At 44.9% G+C, this 21,259-nt stretch overlaps 1 protein-coding gene and 1 non-coding gene across 6 annotated transcripts in view; both read left to right on the top strand.

Annotated features, from left to right (window-relative positions):
* The window catches only part of ALPK1 (alpha kinase 1), a 63,366-nt gene that overhangs the window by 36,878 nt on the left and 5,229 nt on the right, over positions 1-21,259 (top strand). For 3 of the 5 annotated variants that reach the window (XR_008449612.1, XR_008449611.1, XR_008449614.1), the window contains 9 exons: positions 3,876-3,962; positions 4,666-4,742; positions 6,344-6,439; positions 7,397-7,501; positions 7,933-9,949; positions 10,717-10,870; positions 11,928-12,090; positions 12,461-12,647; positions 13,271-15,758. Coding sequence is in view for 1 of the 5 variants with exons in the window: in XM_054065025.1 (XP_053921000.1) it covers positions 3,876-3,962; positions 4,666-4,742; positions 6,344-6,439; positions 7,397-7,501; positions 7,933-9,949; positions 10,717-10,870; positions 11,928-12,090; positions 12,461-12,647; positions 13,271-13,467 (3,083 nt within the window). In the remaining 4 variants the exon portion in view is untranslated. Of the gene's footprint in view, positions 1-3,875; positions 3,963-4,665; positions 4,743-6,343; positions 6,440-7,396; positions 7,502-7,932; positions 9,950-10,716; positions 10,871-11,927; positions 12,091-12,460; positions 12,648-13,270; positions 16,287-16,343; positions 19,542-21,259 lie in introns of those variants that run through there. The other 2 variants (XR_008449613.1, XM_054065025.1) reach the window with 2 other exon arrangements.
* Positions 6,787-6,890, top strand: LOC128852197 (U6 spliceosomal RNA). The gene has a single exon (XR_008449906.1). It is a non-coding gene; the product is annotated as a U6 spliceosomal RNA (small nuclear RNA).

Raw genomic sequence — 21,259 nt, 5'->3', positions numbered from 1 at the left:
GTATTTCAAAGAGTTATCTACCACCACAGTGAACTATATTCATGTTTAACAGCTGCCTTTACATTTGTCATGATCAACCTTCCCCAGAACAGCTTTGATTCCAGCTTCACTATTTACTCTATGTCCAAACAACGTAAGACAACAAGCAAGGTGCAGCACAAAGTACCTTACGCTTCAGCACCTTGCAAAAGCTACTCAAAAGGCATCAAACAAGCCAAATTCACTGTGCTCTAAGGGGAAAACTAAAACTTCACAAGTCTAAACAAAGTAAAACACTTGTTTTCAGCTCCGATTCACTGCTCACAAGCTAACACTGTTCCAAACGGATCCCTACAGCTATTTCTACTGATCGTTCTTCAGGAAAAATAGAATGGTTTGGGTTGGAAGGGACCGCAAAACCCATCCAGTTCCACCCCCTGCCATGGGCAGGGACACCTCCCACTGGATCAGGGGCTCCAAGCCCCATCCAACCTGGCCTGGAACCCCTCCAGAGATGGGTCAGCCACCACTGCTCTGGGCAACCTGGGCCAGGGCCTCCCCACCCTCATTGTGAAGAATTTCTTCCTAATGTCTCGTCTAAATCTTCTGTCCTCATACCAGAGGTGAGAGTGCTCCACTCCTCTGATCATCATTGTGGCCTCCTCTGGACCTGTTCCAACAATTCCACATCCTTCTTATGCTGGGGAGTTCAAAACTGGACACAGGACTCCTGATGTGATCTCATGAAAGCAGAGCAGAAAGGGAGAATACCCTTCCTCATCCTGCTGGCCACACTGCTTTTGATGATGCCCAGGACACAGTTGGTTTCTGGGCTGTGAGAATGAAATGACCTGGTGAAGGCATTCATCTATTAAAACACAAGACTCAAATGAGACCCCAGCTAGAAGAAACATTAACACAAATGCTTCAAGAAGGGAAAATGTACTGAGTCCATTCTCAGCAAAAAGGTTCTCCAGGAAGCTCAAAGTGATGTGACTTTAAGAAACAAACCTCCATAACAGGAGTGCAGCTAAGCCTTCCCGTTTCATAACAAGTGATGGAAAACATAGCTCTCCTCCAAGGCAGAAATCTCGAAGCAAAACTCAGTCCTTATAAAGCCAGCCAGGCACAACAATGAGACAGACGTCACCACAATTGTATCTACAGGTCATTACTTCTACGCACCTTTGCAACCACATTTCTTGCACACAGTGTTCAAGACGGCTTCAAGCGTGATCTTCTGACTCGTGTAGTCTCTGAACGTGCGCTTCTTCCTCTCATCCTGACTGGAAAGAGAACGACAGTTCCATGTTCAATCCACGTCCATTCCTTAACATTTACACAGGTACAACCTAAACACAAGTTTTTTCCCTGCTGTTGCTCTTAAACACTGCTTAGTTAAATCAAAGAACAGCTGAGCAACTGCTCATTAGAATAAATCACATTAACAGCACATAACCTGTTGCCTTCTACTTCTGAGATTAATTAAACACTCTCTGCACAAAACAGACAGATGTAGGGAGCTGCACTTTCATCCTTTACACCATTTGCATTTTGTATGTGAACACACACACACATACACTCGTCCAGTATGAAAATAAAGCCATTTTATTTAATCTGTAAGAGACGTCACCAAAAAAAAGTGACAAGGAAGCTCTGGAATATCTAAGCAGTTAAGATCTGATTTCATAGTAAGTCAAAGTGAAACAATCACCAGCTAGAAACAACAATCCTTCCAGAACAAGTACACAGCCACCACACATAGGAATGGAAATGCTGCTGCAGTGTGAAGGGCTGGAACTCCCTACAGCCCTTCACCAGCTCGTCTCCTCTGGGCAGCAGAACCAAGGAAGTGCCTTCAGTCAGCCAGCACATCACTGCGGGCTCGGGAAGAGTCCCCTTGCCCTCCAAATAGAGAATAAGTATGGCAGGAAAGCCAGGAATGCAAGGCAGGGAAAGGTAGGCAGTAGAAGTGCCTGTCCAGTCCGTTATATTCTGCTCAGGAGATTTACCTACTCAAGGGAAACATTGTTTGGATCGAGGTCTTTTCCTGTGCCTTGGTTAACCACCTTCATGGAGAGGGAGAGTTTCAGTTTATCATCTTTCATCTGAAAGAGAAAGAGAGAACGAGAAGAATAAATTACAATTATGTTAACCAAGACACGGTGCCTGGAGAACTACAGAGACAGAAGGAAACTGTCAGACAGCAAAGAGTAGAACTGCAAAAGGCACTACATAGAATCACAGAATGGTTTGGGTTGGAAGGGACCGCAAAACCCATCCAGTTCCACCCCTTGCCATAGGCAGGAACACCTCCCATGGGATCAGGTTGCTCCAAGCCCCATCCAACCTGGCCTTGAACCCCTACAGGGATGGGGCAGCCACCACTGCTCTGGGCAACCTGGGCCAGGGCCTCCCCACCCTCACAGCAAAACATTTCTTCTAAATGCCCCCTCTTTCAGCTTAAAGCCGTTCTTCCTCATCCTGTCCCTGCACTCCCTGATCAAGAGCCCCTCCCCAGCTTTCCTGCAGCCCCTTTCAGTGCTGGAAGCTGCTCTAAGGCCTCCCCAGAGCCTTCCCTTCTCTAGGCTAAACAAGCCAAATTCTCGCAACCTGCTGAGATCTGCAAGTCCTTTTGCTGTATTATTCTGCAGCTGCATTTCAGAGTATCCTAGCTTCTATTGCCCGACTCTCGCAGTGATAAAACAAGGTCAAGCTATAGGGCTGTTCACGTTAAAATTCTGTTTCAATTTGACCAAACCCAAGTGCTTGTCTGGAAGCTTTGCTGTAATTCTCAAATCATCCATCCCAAGGCAGTTCCCCCAGATCAGTTCTCTGCCCAACACACATCCTGAAAAAGAAAACTTGATATCCTTTCTCCCATTGTGATCCTCTTAGAGACACTTAAAACATTTTAGTCTCCTATTAGGGGCTTACTCTTTTCTGAATCCTAGTAAGTCCTTAATCACCACATTATCACTTTAGAAGCAAAAAAAAGTTGTATGTTTGGTGAGGATTTTAGCCTTTCTTGCAGCTTTCTGCATTTTCACTGACGTTGCTATTGAAGGTATTCCTGGTTCGTCTGTTTGTGACATCTTTGCACTCAATCTAACCAGGAACTCTTCTGCTCTCCACCTCTCCAACAGGCTCCTGCCCCCTGCCTCTACAGTAAAAAAGCCAGAGCCAAACAACTGTGCCCCAGATAAAGAAAACAGTGGCTCAATAAAAATGTACATAAATATGATTTGTAAAAAAAGAGCACACCAGAGATGGCTAAAATGAATCTGTAGAGCCTTTCACATAGATTTTCCATACCGTGTAAACAAGAGCAAGTCTGTCAACCATGACCTACAAACCAAATGAAGATGTTACTCTAGAGCTGTCACAGGCTGCAGTGCAATTTTTTAGTATCTTTTGGCTTTAAAAAAGATTTCTCACAGAACTCTGTGTAACTAATCATACTGTTTTAACATGAAAACTTTTGGTTTAACCTTCAAGAGCTACTGATATTGGAAACAAAAGCACATTTGCCAATGGTCAAAAGCATTTTGCTCTGCTGTATGTACTAGTGACAACAAAGATAGCCTAAATGAATCCTTTTTGATTGTTTTTTCGTGGAACATTTATATAGGATGACTTTGTTACCTCACAGGGGAGAGGTACTTTTCACTTTTTAGGTGGTTTTATGCTCAATAGCTGCCACTCAAGCTACGAGCCCATATACTTATATTCCTTCACACGCTGTCACTTTGTCTATCTGACTGTAAGTCTTGATTCAAAGTGGCTGAATACAGTAGGGAGAATCCTGGCAATTTACTGGGATTTGTTGCCCTCGGAGGCTTAAAACAACAGCAGCATTTTTCATTCTCTACTGAGTTTTCCCACTCTTTCTGCAGGTACTTGGCGATACGCTAAGGAAAGCGATAGAATTCTTGTTCAGGCTGTCTGCTTACAAATCAGAGGACAGATTCTGCAAAAGCTCGGTAAGGCTTTTTTTTTTATGAACATCTGCTTCAGGTTTTCCCCTCTAATTTTTTTTCTTTGCAGTCAAGCTTTAAAACAGTAGGTTTGGCAGATATCAGAGTTTTTGCTTGTGTAGAACAGCAGCCTGATGCCTGTAACACAGCCACAGAAGGGGAGTTTTACACCCATCTCTTGGCAGCAAGGACCTAGAGCTGCGTACCTAGCAAAAGCATTTTAGAAATTAGCCTTTTATTATTTCCAGAAATCGAGGAGCATTCTGAAATGTTGTTTGCTTTTTCCTTGTGCTACTGCATGTTTGCTAATGCTTTTCCCAATTCACTTCCCAAAGGCATGCAGTAGTTTATTGCAAATACCTCACAGCAATTTCCTATCTCTCTAAACAAGAAAATTCCCCATATTCAGTATGATGGGCTTCTGTTTTCAAGGCTTTGTACTTGAAGCCAACAGCCTTAATTTTATGCTTTTGATGGGACCTTTCATTTTCCATGACTGGAGTCTTTTATAAGCATAAAATGTGTATTTACACATAGCCAAAAGCTGAAAGAAACAGATAAATATTCAGCGTCACCAAAGCAAAAAAATGCCATGACATGGTTTTATACTGGTTTTGAGGGCTCTTGCCTCAAGGAGGGGGAGAATGAATTATTGAAAGCCATCAGTAGCAGTAACCCGCTTAGTGACTGTGTTTCTGATTTATTTCAGGGATGTGGTATGAGGCAGCAGAGTTGATTTGGGCTTCAGTTGTGGGATATTTCAAACTTCCTCAGCCAGATAAAAAGGTAGTATTTCCTTCTAACTCTGGATTTCCTTACTAATCTAAGAATCATTCCAGCTTAGCTTTCGTTTACTTCTGAAAAGTCTTTTAGAAGTGACGTTTCGGTTATGCACCTTAGACAAGTTTAACGTGCAGGACAAATACTCAAACCGAAGTCCGCCTCACGCATTGTTTCCGCATGCATACACAGACTTACACACACCTTTTTTCCTGCAGGGGAGGGAAAGTAATAGTATTCATTAAGCAGAGAATCAGTTGAAGTGAACCATCACTGAGGATGTCACAGGTGCCTCTGACAAGGATGGAATGCAGCCACAGATTTTATTTATTCATCTATTTATTACCTTTTTTGCTAGTAACTAAGTGTGTCCACTTGCTGGAGCGCTCACAAGCTGCGCTACACCATCTGTTGTGGCTAGTGGATGTTCCCCAGCACTGCAATATCTGGACACCTTGCGACAGCTGCTGTGCCTGTCTTTAACACCTTTGTGAGGCTTGGCTGCACTAATCTTCCCGCTGTACATGAAGCAACAGTCACACCGTGTGTCCATAGCTAAACAGGAATGTGAATCTAAGTCTTGCAAGTCCTAGGGTGATGCTTTAAGAAGCTTTGCAATTGTACCCTGACACAGGATAGCCCACAAAAACGAACCTTGTGACCTCTCCTCTGCCTTACCTTAAAGCTTGACTTCAGTCTTGGAACATCTCTCTGGGAGCAAAGTTAAGTAGTGAGTTTTGAAGAAGGCATGTAGATGCTTCCTGGCGTTCTTAACTATTTAGTTAGTTGGGCAGACCCTTAGCTAGCACATAAAAATCAAATCTAATAGAGAGAGACAATTAGCAAGTTCACAGATCTGTATGTATGTTACATGTTCATGTCTTATTTCTTACCTGGTTTTGTAGAACCAATTAAAAATTACCCCCTAAAACCCAATTAGAAACTGGAGATTAAATTATCAACATCAAGAAGTCTTGGGTTTTTTTCCAACTCTATTCATCAGTTTTTTAAACAGTGCTGTCAGCTAAGGAAGTGTATTTAAAAAGAAGCTTGTTTCCTTAGTTTTTGCATGATGAGAATATATTACTTCGGTCATCTCTCTAGGCACCTTTGCCTGGATTTTTTAGAAAGACTGAGATCTACTGGTTGGTTCTTAAACATGATTTTTGGCTTTCTGTGGTCTTTTCTGAAAAACAATAGCAAAACAGATTGAGTCCTTTTTCAGATATGATTAGCCAAGGGCTTCATGCTGCTTTTGGTGATATCGTGAGACTTGACTTTCGCTGTCCCAAACAGCACCTTGGGAAATCGCAGTGCTATTGAAGTTGAAACCTAGAGCTAGTGCTAATCAGGATGGCTGCCACTCATGGAAGCTCATACATATCCACTAGGCTATGCTTTCTGCAAGTGGAAATTAATAGAATTAATATGAAATAACCAATATGAAATCTCTGAATTGTTTAGCACCGTTTCCCTTTGGATCTTGTTTGATCGGTTGGTTTTGGTTTTTTTCTGGCGTGTTCTACACAAAACCTCCTTTATTGTGAGCAGTAAAGTTAAAAATACAAAGGGGAAACCTCTATCATAACTTACCGTTTCTCTTTCAGGGAATTGCTACTTCCTTGGGTATTATGGCAGACATCTTTGCTTCCATGAACGAGAAGGATTACGAACGTTTTAAAACCAATGCTGAGATTGACCTGGTAAGGCTTGCTTTGCTATTTGTACATATAGGTTCTTCAGATGGACTGTGTCGTGTTGTCCCAAGTTCATTCACACTTGGTTTTCCCCCCAGTTCCTTTCCAGTGCAGAGAGGGCTGAAGAAACTTCCATTGCTCCTGTCATACATGTCCAGTAACACCTAGATGGAAGAACATCTTGCTTGAGGAAAAAGAAAATATTAACAATGTTTACAGAATGTGTGTCTGTGTACATAGAATATATATAGGGTCAAAAAATGACACATCAAAGGTAAACCTGAGCAAAAATGCTCCTGCAGAAACACACCTGGCAGTCGTTGTTTGAGATATGAAGCCATGTTTTATCAAGAGTCGCTTCGGCAGCACATATGCTAAAGTAGGAACAATATAGAGAAGATTAGCATGGCCCCTGCGCAAGGATGACATGCAAATTTGTGAAGCATTCCGTGTTTTTCCCATACAAGGACAGGCTGAGAGAGTTGGGGTTGTTCAGCTTGGAGAAGACTCCGAGGAGACCTTAGAGTGACCTTCCAGTACCTGAGGGATAATGGGGATAAACTGGAGAGGGGCAGATTTAGACTAGACATAAGGAGGAGTTTTTTCACAGTGAGGGTGGGGAGGCCCTGGCCCAGGTTGCCCGGAGAAGCTGTGGCTGCCCCATCCCTGGAGGGGTTCAAGGCCAGGTTGGATGGGGCCTGGGCAGCCTGAGCCAGGGGGAGGTGTCCCTGCCCATGGCAGGGGCGTTGGAATTAGATAGGCTTTAAGGTCCCTTCCAACCCAAACTATTCTATGATTCAAAGACTCAAAAGTCTCAGAGCATTCAGGAAGCTATAATGTACAAGAAACAAACCCCAAGCTGCCTCGCTTCAATCTAAACAGCATCACTTACCAGGTAGACCCATCTCTTTGAAAAGAAAGCCTTTGAGATGAGATTTTCCCTCTTGTTTTTTGTTTCACTAGAGCCTTCTCCAAGAGTTCAGTCATCGCTTACTATCCGCTGCAGAGGCCTGCAAGCTAGCAGCAGCTTATAGCCAGTACACCCCACTGTTTGTCCTCACGGCCGTGGTAAGTATTAGTCTTCATTCTGGAAGTCTTATTTGTATAAGAGAAGAGTCCAGGCTATTAAATTTGCCTTTAATCCGGCTTTCAAACATTGCATCATGCAGGGTATTGTGTGTGTTGTGGGTACGAGGCTGTACATTGCTCTGAACTCCAATCAGAAGCTAAGCAGATGGGCAGAAAGCAGTAGCTGTCCACAAACTAAAGATGGGATTTCAAGCCCATCTGGGAATGATGCTTCTTCTATAACTATAGCCACGTTTCAAAGGAAAAAGAGCAAGATTATATCCTCCAGGAAACACAGCAGCAGACACTTAGAGCCAGCTTTTATTTCAAATTGTATAAGGGAAAGAACTGTATATTTTTTTCTCCTTTATTTATCTCTGAACAGAGGTCCAGGTTCTTATTTCCTTCATTCCTCTTTCATCTTTTCCCAGAACATCCGTGGGGTGTGTTTGCTGTCCTACAGTCACTCCAAGGACTGTCCCCCAGAAAAGAGAAAGTTCTACTTGTCCGAAGCCAAAGAATCCTTTGAGATTGGCCTCCTCACCAAGAATGATGACAGTCCCATCACCAGCAAGCAGGAGCTCCATAGCTTTATTAAAGCAGCTTTCTGCCTCACAACTGTGCATCGATGGCTCTACGGGGAGAGCGAGAAACTCCGTGAGTTGAGGCAAGTATGCAGGGAAGCCATGGGAAAACTGTATTCGTACAGCACTTCATTTACAGAAGAGGAAGAGAAAGGAATGCTTGCCAAAGAGATCATGTCTCTAATCACCTCTGTGAAGAAACGCCTGCAAGTGGAAAGCTTCCCTAATTCTGATGCCAGGTCTTACGTTCCAGACAGTTATAAAGGCACGATGGAAAAGCCTATCCTGCAACGGGAAGTCAGCTTTGAGAAAATCCTTGCCACGCATTCTCAGCATCATGTGTCAGTGTGTGAAGTGTTTGAAAAGACTTGCAGGATTCATAAAGCCACACCAGGAGAAACCCAAGCGGGAGCTTGTATCACAACCTTAAGAACAGAAACCAGAAACATAGACACCTTGTGTACTACTGAAGAAACAGCATACCAGAGGAAAGGCGCTGCGAAAACGCTGAATTCACCAACAGCAAGAAGTGGCTCAGAGAGACTCAGTGGCCAAAGAAATAAATACATTGGCTCTGATGTGATGAAAATTTCCTTTGATGAAGAGATCAAGCCATTAGAAATAAGTGATCAAGATGGTGTTTTCAGTAGACGGCAAAACAGGAGTCAAACCCCTACATCAGAGAGCTCTTGGTGCAAGCTGTCAAAATCGAGTTCCTCTTCCAGCTGGGAGGAACTGAACCACAGTAGCAGCAGAAATTCTCATGGGGAAGGGCAGCAGCAGGAAAATGGCTCAGCAGTGGATCAGTGTTGCACGACAGAATCTGATGAAAATGGCCAAGCTGCATACTTGTGCTCATTACCTCCCAGAGCCTTGCCTCCATCTCCTCGAGAGCCTCTGTGTAGTTATTGGGAACCTTCTCAGCCTTCTGTAGAAGGAGATAGAGCCCTGGCTGGGAGGCTGGGAGGGAAGGCGTCTCTTTGTGAAGAGCTGCGGGAGGGGAGACACCATGGGAAGAGCTCTTCAGAAAAGAAAACAGGGGAGGTGAACCACATGGCCTATTCCCTCTCCGCCCCTTACTTTGTGCCTTGCATGCAGGAGGAAGAGAAATCTTCCTCCTGGGTCAAACTGGACTGCAGGAGCAAGGATAGTGGCAGGGAGGGTGGTGGCACTCCCTCCTCCTCACCCCAGAGCCACTTTTTGTGGGTCAACCTGGAGGGAGAGACTCTAGGGAGCACAGAGGACCCCTTGTTTGATGCACAGCCCTCTGCAAATGGGGCTGCCTCTGTACTAACAACGAGCATCCAACCAAACATGACCGGCAACTCCTCTGTGCCTGACCAGCTGAGGGTATCTGCCGCGATGGGAAAGAGACCTCTCAAAGTGCCTGAAGATGATGCCCAGGCAGAAACAGTAGGTGACACTGAATATGATTTTATCAGTACTGGAGACTTAGTAAACAATCATCCTATGGCTCCTGTCCCAGAGCATCAGTCAGCTCCCAGTGCACCAACAGCTTTGCCCTTGGGGGGAGAGAGATGCGTATCTGAGCACTTTAACTGTGCCACTACTGAAGAAGATGAAGAAAAGCCTCAGAATGTGGTGAGCAGCAAGAGACAATCCAGTTCATCTCAGAGCTTATGGTGCAAATCAGCCCAGAGTTCTCCTGCAGGCCCATTTATGAACATGAGGGGAAGTGATTTTATCTTCATGCCTGGGAGAATGCAGGAAGAAATCCTTGATGCTCGATTTCTGAGGGACGATGATTATGTGCAGCTTCTGGCAGGAGTAGAACATAATTGGCTTGTCCAGCGATTGATGCCTACTGGAATTTTTAAGCCTAAACAGCTTCGTAGAGCATACTGTAAGTTTCCACACAGGGTTGGGCATTTTCAAGCAGAAACAGGTACTCCCACAGAGAACAGTATTGACTCAGGCTTTTTAACACAATGTTTTAGCCTTCATTTATTAGGACTTAATTTTTTGTTGTTTTATGAGGTTTTGTATAAGAATTTTAGCAAGGGAAGAATGCCTCCTTGAACCATTTTCTCCTATTCCTTCTTAACTATTTGCACGTCAGTCACAGCTTCAAGAATGGGCTCCACCTTTATGTCTCCCCAAGTCCCTGTTTCAGTCCCTTCCTTCAAGAGGCTGCTTGAACTCTGTGGCAGTTCATCAAAGCCTTTTCTTTTCCATTCTTGAGTCTCTGGTTTTGTTGCAGATATAGATTCATCTCTGTGAACTGTGTATTTAAGATAATAATCACTAAGTGAATCATAAATAACAACCATACTTTAATATGCAGACACTTGATCAATATCCGAAGGAATACAGAAGAGAGGAGCAATGCCGCTACAGGCTGCCTCGTTGAGCTCATTATGTAAAATCCATTTAGAGCTCCTCTGATCTTGTATGTCTCAAGCCTGTTTAGGAATTTGTTGTCCTTAATTTAAGATATCTAACTCTATACACAAATACCTCCTAGCACGTGTTTTATAGCCCCGTACTTTGCTATCAGAGAAGCCTGGATATATTCTCTCCTGGGTGCTTGTTGTTTCATCCCTCAGCACAGGCTTAGAGTGGCCCTGTAGAATTGTCCACCTTACCTGTGGTGTTTTCTTTTTATTGTAGCTGCTCTTCTTTTAAAATACTCAAAGAAATCGGGCCTCTGGACAGCCCAAGAGACGACTGTGTTCATTGGGGACTACCTGAGCGTGGCAAAGGAGGGCAAACAGAGGAGCGCATTTTGGATACACTTTCTGCACCAAGAAGAAATCCTAGGAAGGTATTGACTCAACCAATTTCTGAAACAAAATGTTTATCGATGCTACTTTTTTGTAAACATGAGTGGAAACTATCTGGTAAGAATAATCTTAAACCAATGGTTCAGCTAGGCCGGTGCCTTGTTAGACAGTATCTTTCAGCAAATATTTTCAGAAAAGACAGTACATGTTTTCACTTGGACAACTACTGAAATCGTAGTTGTAGTGAGAAAAGGGAGTTTCTTTACTCAGTTTCAATATAGTATATATTTGGTTGGATTTTAACTAATTTTCTGTAGCGAGAATATTTTATGGCTTTCCCAAATATATTGGGCATTTTGGCAATCTTTCCCACCACTCCATGTAATTCTCTACTTTTGAAGTTCTGGGAAGAAAAAGCTACTTCACTCTTGGCTTCTGACTTTCATATTAGTGTTTATTTGCTCATGACAACTCTTAGGCCTGACTTCTCCTTTCTCTGTGCTGGGATAATCTCATGAGACCTTAAATGTTGCTTCCTTTTTATTTGATTTCTAGCTTTGCATTAAAGAATTGGCAATATATATAGAGGTATCTTGTAATACGTATAGGAAGAAAGGGTGTTTCAAATGCTTTTCTTTAATTTTAGCAGCAGACTTATGCAATGGATGCATCTGCTCTGAAAACAGGATAAAAATCACCCATTTACTTCATGAAAGGCCTCTGCACCAGGACAGTTGTGTTAACTGCAGATTTTGGGTTGTTATTAGAAGTAGCTTATGAATTACTATAGGTTAAAAACTGCATTTTAAGTATCTCTGAGTTGGGTCTCCATTCAGAGTGAAGATTTGACCTCAAACATTCTGATGTTACGAAACCAGCATCCTAGGATTTGAGTACAGCATTTTATGCCTGTAAGAGCTATAAGAGAAAAAATTCATTACTTCAATCATTGCCACTTTAAAGACATCACCAACAGTGGGCTTTGCTTCTGAACAGCCACGCTTTACTTTGCACTGATGTTTCTGTATCACAAGTAGGGCTTCCCAAATGCAATCTGCTGCAAATCTGGCTGCACCAAATGCTTCTCTCTTTGTTTAGGTACGTTGGGAAAGAATATAAAGACGAAAAAGGACTTCTTCATCATTTCAGTGATGTGGAACGGCAAATGACTGCCCAGTACTACGTGACAGAATTCAACAAAAGGCTGTATGAGCAAAAGGTCCCTACCCAAATCTTTTATATCCCCTCTGCAGTGCTTCTGGTAAGAACTATCTTCGAATCAATGCAAAAGAATTGATAGGAAAAGTGTCTTAAGTCAATTTTGATTTTAGGCCACCTCACTGTTCATTCATGACCTTACCTAGTCCCGCATTTGCTCATTTCAGGATGGAACAGCAAAGTGACCCATTCTGAGCACTGCAAATATGTCTAAACCTCACTAGAATCAAGCAAGTCAGGTTCTTGCAGACAAGTTGATCTGCTGCAGGACAACTTTGGGGCCTTTTCTGCATGGTGCTAAATTTCAGGCACACAGGACTGAAAAGTTCTAGGAGGGAAAACCAAGATGTCAGAGGGAGCTTTAGCGTCTTTGTTCTCACACCTTGCATGACTATCGTTAACATTCTTTTCAGATACTGGAAGACAGAACTATAAAAGGATGTGTGAGTGTGGAGCCCTACATCCTCGGGGAGTTTGTGAAGCTATCCAATAACACCGATGTAGTAAAGAATGAGTACAAAGCCACAGAGTACGGTCTGGCCTACGGCCATTTCTCCTACGAGTTCTCCAATGGAACAGATGTCGTTGTTGATCTGCAAGGTTTGTATTACAGTGAACTTTATTTCTTGCATGTCCTCTCATGTTGCTGAATGTGCTGCATAAAGTATGTACCATCTCTAAACAACATAAAGGGAGGGAGGGATGTGCAGGTATGTTTTTGGCTTGAGCAGTGCTCTTGTTCTCCACTGCATCACAGCAAGAGCATGTGAGCCGCGTGCTCCCAGGTGTGCCGCAGCTTCATGCCCTGGAGTGACCTGCATCTAGTTAGACTAAAGCCAGTCTGCCAGGATTTGTCTTGTGGAACCATCTACAGAACCACTAAAAGGGGTAGTGGGTTCTGTCATGCTTCTTCCTTCCTAAAACTGGCAAGCCTAGGAAAGGTTCCTTATTCAGCTAATGGAGGATTGACCTCTTTGGTTAAGAGCCAAGGAGAAAACCTTGCAGACTCAACCTTCAGCACACAGGTATCTTTGGGATATTGATTTCATTAAACACTCATTAGGATGAATCCTCTTAGGATTCTGCTTTTGCTGACGTAGTTGCAAACTGGGCATCACTAAAATGATGTTACCAGAGCGTGGGCTGTGCCAAGCAGACAGTCGTGAGTACAATAAAATAATAGCTGTGATGTTTGATTCCAAGATGTATCCTTTCTTCCACAGGTTGGGTGACAGGTAATGGGAAAGGCCTCATCTACCTCACGGACCCCCAGATTCATTCTCTTAACAGCAAAGATGTTTCACGCTCCAACTTCGGGAAGAGAGGAATTTATTACTTCTTTAGTAGTCAACATATGGAGTGCAATGAAATCTGTCACCGCCTTTCTTTAACAAGACCCTCAGTAGAGCTGCCAATGTAGACACAAAGAATGACCCGTAAGCTGGACAGTATTTTATCCTACACATCTTTAGGAGGATATTGTCTTCGTGAGCACAGAGACGCTGAGACAACTCTTACGTGAGTTGGGTCAGTCTTTACCTGTATGGATTTCGCAAGTTCTGGTCTTTGCATCCAGGCTGGTAATAGCACGTTACCCTCTTGTGTACCATCCGAACCCCGTGTTGTTATAGCCATCTGTAATAATTAACAGAGGAACATGAGAAGAGTAAGAAAAGACTCCCAAATTCAGCTGGAGGCATACTATGAGACTGTATAAACTTCTCAATCCTTTCAGACCCAGTAAGGGCAATAGGCACCATCTGCTCCTTGGAAATGAAGTATGAGATGGAGTGAGACAAAAGCAGGAGTTGCATTTCAACCATCTGTAAAATTTTCAAAAACTGGTATAAATGCTTCAGGGAACAAATGGTGGTGTCTTGGTCTGCTTCAAAACCAGCAGTTTCTTACAGAGCTGTGTATGTACATGTACAGATGTGACCACACAACATCTAACAGGTGGAAATATGATTTAAACTGCAACAGTTAACAGAAACTAAAGTTAAACAGTTAAGCAGAAACTTTTGCTGCTCTACGAGGTAAGAATAGTGTTCTTGAAACCCTGATAATTTAGGACTGCTGCATTTAACAAACTCTCAGGAGACCTTCCCAAGAGAGGAACAGCTCTCACTGAGGAACAGCCCATCTCTTCTGCCTGTAACGGAACTGTGAGCACCACTAATTTGATGACCAATGCTGTAACTAATTCCCACAAATAGTCTTGCTGGACATGAGTGTAGCTTCTTGAACAAAAGAGCAGTTTGGGGGTGAGTCCGCTCTCTGCTAGGCACAGAGTAAGCAGCCTCAGCGCTGCTTTTGATTCCAGCTAGGCAGGCAAAGCACCCCCTCCCTTGGAACTGCTGTTGTCAGCCTCTCCAAGAACTGTGAGGTGAATGGTGTTCTGGAAGGAGTGCTGCCTTTCTCCGCCAAGTCCCTGACAGAAGCCGACTTGCCGTTTGCTGCCGGTAGCAAGGATGATGCCTCTGATGGATTATGCCTCAGTGCTGGCAGAAACACAGCCTCCCAACACAGAGCTTCCACCCGGCTGCATTTCTGGCACATCCCTGAAAACACGTTTATGAAAGTAAAAGAGATGTTGAATAATATTTAAGTGATATATTTATACACTGCCCCTATCACCACCCCACACAGAGATCCTGATACCCTCACCCGCCTCCGCTCACAGAGCTGAGACTGACTCAGTACCTACGTGAGGAGGGGGAGCTCTTGGCCACTCTGCCTATGCTGGGAACACGCTTTGCTATCATACATGCAAACAGCTGCAACTTGGTCCTTTAACTCCAACAGTTTTGCATTTTTTTCATTGTTGTTTGTGCTCGTTATCGAGAATCCTCGGAGAGCCCCTGCTCTTTAACACCAGGATTGAACTGCCTTTGGCATGTAAGCTGGCCACATGCTGCAGTAGTGCCTGCCTGGGTTAGAGGCAGCTGCACCCTTTTACTTTCTATGAAGCAATCTTTTGTGGTTTGTGGGTTTTGTTGAGTTTTATTTATAAAAATAAAGCTTGCGATCCATTCACGTGACCCCCTCCGACACCTACAGCAATTCGCAGACTGATAACCGCTCACCTACCTCCAAGAGACACAGCGGGTGGAGTCACTCTGTCACAGTGGATTTCAGAAGCACCGTGAGGAAAGCCAAGACCTCTCAACTTTGTGAATTCTAGCTGAACAGCTGAAATCCTATTTTTTTTTCCCACGCAGCCTGGTTAGCTGAAAAGAGTCAAACCTGCTGGCATAGTTGGGTAATGTTTACATATGCTGTAGAGAAAACACCCATAAAAAAGAGAGGATGGGAGCTCCTCACACAAAATGCTGTGGCCCTTGGATGCTGAATTAAACCAGCTGGAGTGTCTGATTGGAATAATTAAAAAAAATCCCTTATTGACAATATAACTCAAATTCAGACTATGATGAAAAAAAGCATTTTCAAGTCAAACATACTGAATAATGCATTTTGTCCTCAAAAATGCAGCTGTCCATTTTACATCTACTGCAGATAGGCTTTTAATGAGTGACAGGCCAGGATGAGTGGGCTTCAACCCTTGTTTCCAGAGGCTGATAAGCTGCGTGGACTTAGAGGAAGATGCTTGTTTCAGCCTCTACCGGGGATGCATTGCAAATTTTGATCAGAAGCAGAGGGCATAGCTTTGCATCTACAGGTTGCAGCTGATTATCTGTTCCACGGGAAAAGGTAAGTGATCCTATATGCTTCCAGCACATCTTTCCTTTTGTTGTTAGCCTAAACTGACAGGCAGAAAAGCTACTTCTGGGGAAGTTCTAGCAGCAGTTATACGTATTCCCCTTACAGTGCCACATACGACTGGCATAACACACAGGAGTGGAGCTATTTTTGTGGTTGTCTCTCCAGCCCAAAGAAATTATGGTAACACGTAGGTCTTACCCTTCCAAGACTGTGCCAGAATATGTGTGCGTGCATGTGTATGCATGTCTGCTCTCACACGTGTTATGGATTTCTTAACTGGAGAAATGGTAGGTAGCTTTCCCACTCCATCAGCAGTGAAAAGGTGCCTTCATTTCTAATTCTCCTCTTCTCCTCCAAAGCCCTGATGTCCCATTGCCCCTGAGCTCAAAGGCTGGGATCGTTTCTTTAGGGAGATTTTCCTGATGAGAAAGGGAACACAGCCTCAAACTTCCACAGAAAGATGGGTCCCCGACAGAGAGTTAGCTTTAACAAAACCGTCCGCTTTTGTTTCTGCAGCCAGCAGAGATTTTGAGGCTTTTGTTCCTGCTTTTTAGCAATGCTATTGTTTTGTAGGTGATGTTTGTGCTGAGTTGTTTGGAAAGATGCTGTATCACTGCACTGACTGATTAGAACTAGGTGTAAAGAGGGAGAAGCAAGAGAAGAAGAAAAAAAAAATAAATCTCTTTATTATGGTGCATAAACCTTCAGTGTTGGGGAGCTGCGCAGCTGCGCAGGAAGAAAAATGCATTCAAAAATATAATGCTAGTGTGAATAATCCTTTCTCGAATGCTGCTCGCAGACTGCTTCAGCTTTGTCAGGTGAACTTGAACTGGGCCATCAGCTTTGCTGCCGTTCCCATTGCACACTGTCTATCACCCCGGGGCATTCACCATCTTGACTGTTGTTAAAAGCGAGCAAACAATCCATCATTGAGCCAGGGAGTCACTTGCTCATAGAAAAGTAAAATCGGCATGTGACGGTACACTCGGCCCCAGTGTTTCGCAGATTAAAGTGATACATGAAAACTCACGTGTTACTGGGAAGATTAAGTCCGTTATCTTGTTCTGTAGCCAATAAAGGACAGCCTTCTCTGCAGCAGTAGGGAAATGCTGGCTTTAACCAAGTGACAAACGCTGTGCATACATAGCTACGTGCTCCTGGAAAAGAGAGCGCCCAGCTCTAAAGGGGAAACAAAGCTAGTTAGCAAGATCTCGCAATTAATAGGCAGCAGAGATGCTGTGTTAAAGCCTCTCTGCAGAGGCTTTCCTTTCTCTATAGAGACAATTAAAAGCAAAACAAAACCTCCTGGACAAATCTCTGTGGAACAAAGTGTCCTAATACGCTGCCAACAGCCAGTCCTGCAGTGTGTGCTGTAACAGCACATGGCGTTTCGAGACCCGTGGAAAGTAATGCCTGCTCCAGCTTATGCTCTGGTTCAAAGAAAGAACAAAAATACATATTTGAATATGCTCCTGAATCAAACAATCTGTGGGAAATGTCAATATTTTGATTTCTTCCTTGTATTTGCATTTGGCAGCTGATTTCTCATGTTCGTTTGTAGCCTACGTTTTACCATGTCAGCCAAACTTATGGCTGCTCACAGTTAAAAGTTCGTATCAAGCATCGGCTTGTCCAGTTCTCCGTTAAAACAGGTATCGGCATATTTAACCCAGTAACTTCTACTGGTCTTACTCTTTACCGGCTGGGGCACAATCTCAGCGGTATCAGTCCCTCACAAATGCAGACACTGTCTTCGTCTAAGGCTTGGACCCTGGAAATATTGAATTAATGCACTTTATAACCTCACTGCTTGAAGAACTTAGACGCATACATGGCCTGAAACACACTGAACTGAAATTATTGGTTCATATTCATGGTATAAATAGGTGATTACTGAGGGAAATAAATAGTTTACTCAGACTGATGATGGAGCATTCGATATTTTGTCTCTAGCTTAGAGCTACGAATGAAAAATGTTGCTGATCTGCTGTTTCCTCTGGCTTCAGAACAAAGTAATTTGAACCAACCAAGTCTTAGGGAATCCAGTGGTTTGCATTAAGTAACTTGCTACCAAGGGTGCTTTTGGGGCTTGATTAATTATAACTCACCCCGAAGTCCAGTGTAAGAGCTCAGTCCAGTGTAATAGCTATTAAGAGCCACTCACGCTGTGGTCTACAAAACAAGTGAAACGTTGCTGTGCTGGTACGGTGAAATATTAGCATTAACTGTAGGGACATGAAGTCTGAAGAAATGTTTCCTTCTCTCGGCTGAAGCAGCCAACTGAAGGACTTGAGTTTATAGGCAGTGTCCGCCCTGCAGCAGGTCAGGCACAAACCTGTCTGGCTCTTGATGAGGTGATGACATAATTCCCTGTCCTTCAGGGAAGATATTTGGTTAAAGAGGTGTTTTCCACTTACCTTTCTGCAGGTACCCAGGTCTTGTTTGCCAAGCACCGTGCGTAATAGCTAGTAAATTTGATATCAAGAGGGAATTTGGTGCAGCGAAAGCCTGTAGACTACAGGCAGAATGATTTTCTCTCTCCTTTGCCAATACCTTGCACCACTGTGAAGCACTTTGGGGAACTTCTCTTACAAAAGATACAGTCTAAAAGGGAGACCCTTGGTCATTCCGATAATACAAGGCTGAGCCAGGCTTGGCTCCGTCCCTCTCCCTCTCTGTGGGAAGCATCTCAGGCCATTAAGGCCAGCGGAGAGCGGGTGTGAGGTGACCCCTCCAGCTGTGAGGCAGCCCCCGCACGCGAGGCAGCACGGCCCCGCTGCCATAAACCCGGCGTCAGCTGCCCCGCCAGCCCAGCTGCTGGATTTAGGCATCCATCCTCTACCAGAAAAAGGTATTCATGAATACTGAGGGGAAAGCTTCACGTGAGCAAGCTGAGAGAGGCTGCCCGTGCTGCCAAACCTCTTCTGCTTGTCTTGTGCTGAGCACAACGGCACCAGCCTCCTCGGCGATCTCCTTCCCACTGTACAGCTTGGTAGCACAGGTGAAATTGCTCTTCCAGGCATAGGACTGGCACCCAGCATGAGAATTTTTCCAGCCCATCCTGCTCCTCAAACAGCAGAGCCGTGGGGAAGCCCTCAGGAGGGAAAGGGAAACTGAGCCCACACAGCTGTGTACGTAGGCATTGCGTGTGTGCTGGGAAAAGCATGCTATTTCCAGGTGGTGTGACGTGCTGTTGTAACCGCTGCTCTCTTGAAATCACCAAAATGGGGATATTTGCAGCAAAGTATTGGCCAAGAGCTGCCCCTGTCACCTGCTGCCTTGGAGGAAGGTCCCTGCACCGGCACCCGAGTGCCGTCCCCAGCCCTGCAGGGAAGCCAGCAGGCTGGAGACACCCCCGCAGCAGCAGCTCTCACCCCTCTCCCGAGGATGGCACGCACCACCCTCCTTTTTCTCTGCTTGAATGAAATCATGTCCCGTGCCCCTCTGCCGAGCGGGAGCAGATGGGGCTGTTGGCCTCTGCAGCCGCCCGCTGCCCTGGCTCGCGTGAGTCCCGGCTTCCTCCAGCCCCCCCCCAAACAGAGCTTCATCCCATTCTTTGATAGGAAAACATCTCTTCCGAGCTCTTTTTAAGAGCGTATCTGTGTACGAAGGGCAGGGTAGTCCGGCTGGCAGCGGGTTACGCTAAGAGCCAAGCTGCTGTGCTGGCTACCGGAGCTGCTGTCCCCTCCGAGCAGGCCATCACATTAATAGAGGTTGATTTGCAAACGGCGTCACCCCCCTCCCCAGTGCCCCCCTTTGCCTGACTCCCGCTTTTCTGCTCAATGGCACAGATGCTGCTTTGTGCTGCCCAGGACCAAGCCGCTATTAGCAGCAAATCCAGCGAGGGAAATTAATGAAGGCGACTCCTAATAAAAGACAGCTCAGGACAGCCATACCAACTTGCTCCAAGCAGTAATTAACTTTTTTTAAAACTCATGAAGGTAAATATGCCATCAGCTTTGGTCCGGTCTCTCTTCTTTTTTAATAAAAGGAGGGGGAAGGGAGGTGAGGGAAAGGGGACGGCTGTGTGCCGCAGCCGCCCCAGCACCATCCCTATTCCCTCCTGGCACGCTACCGATATGCAACCCCCTGTCACAGGCACGCTCTCTCATTCAGCTGCCCAAAGGTTTGGTTTGGGGTTTTTTTTTTACTCCAATCAATTTTTAAAGGCTTTATTTGAACTCTTAGCACTGCAAGATCACTACCTGTCTTTAATCAGAAATCTGGATTTGATACAAGAAGACAAAGGGGTGAGAAGGTTGACAGAAATCAGAATCGTAGCCTAGTTTGAGTCTGGGTTGGAAGGCACCTCAAAGATCACCCAGTTCCACCCTCCTGCTGTAGGTAGGGACACCTCCCACTGGATCAGGGGCTCCAAACCCTATCCAACCTGGCCTTGGAACACCTCCATGGATGGGGCAGCCACTGCTTCTCTGGGTCACCTGGACCACGGCCTCCCCACCCTCACAGGAAAAAAAATTCTTCTTTAGTATCTCATCCAAATCTCCCCCTTTTCAACTTAAATCTGTTCCCCCTCACCCTATCGCTGCACTTCCTGATCCAGAGCCCCTCCCCAGCTTTCCTGGAGCCCCTTTCAATACTGGAAGCTGCTCTAAGGTCTCCCTGGATCCTTCTGTTCAGGCTGAACAACCCCAAATCTCTCAGCCTGTCCTCATAGCAGAGGTACTCCAGTTCTTGCATCATCTGCATGGCCTCCGCTAGACCCACTCCAACAGATCCATGTCCTTCTTGTGCTGAGGACTCCAGAACTGAACACAAGACTCCAGGTGGGGTCTCACCAGAGCAGAGCAGAGGGGCAGAATCCCCTCCCTCGCCCTGCTGGTCCCACTGCTTTGGGTGCAGCCCAGGACACGGTTGGCTTTCTGGGCTGCGAGTGCACGTTTCCGGCTCATGTGGAGCTTCTCCATCCACCAGCACCCCAAGTGCTTCTCCTCAGGGCTGCTCTCAACCTGTTAAGTTTGCTGGACCTCCACAAATGTTGCAGCATCATAGGCTGAAAGCAGGATATCTCCTTAAGTTTAAGGCATAGGTTAGCTTGCTGGAGCAAAAGAAACTGTTCTAGACCTTAAGACACAAGATTTGGCCCCGTAGGAAGACAACCTACACCAGGTTAAAATAGTCCCACTGGGGTTGCTGTTCATGCAAGCAGACTGCAGCACTGTGATGGCTATGAAAGATGGGTGCTTGAGATTTATTTTGCCCATCCGGTATGGGAACCAGGGCTGAATGGGCCAAACCCACAAAAAAAAAAAAAAAAGGCAAAATGTGAAATTCAAGCCCCTTACAGGATTTGGTCTGTATGATTCAACCCTCAAGCAATAAATTGCGACCCCCCCCACCCCATCCCTACGTCTCTGCAGAGCCTTGCAAATTCTCTTTACCCTACACGCAACCCGGGAGTTCTCAAGACCATGAATTATCATTTTACATTCACTCGAATGCACGCCTTATCCCAAACACCAGCCTCC

This window comes from Cuculus canorus, chromosome 4 (assembly GCF_017976375.1).
Source record: "Cuculus canorus isolate bCucCan1 chromosome 4, bCucCan1.pri, whole genome shotgun sequence".
NCBI classification, from domain to species: domain Eukaryota; kingdom Metazoa; phylum Chordata; class Aves; order Cuculiformes; family Cuculidae; genus Cuculus; species Cuculus canorus.
This window is presented reverse-complemented; position numbering and strand designations above follow the sequence as displayed.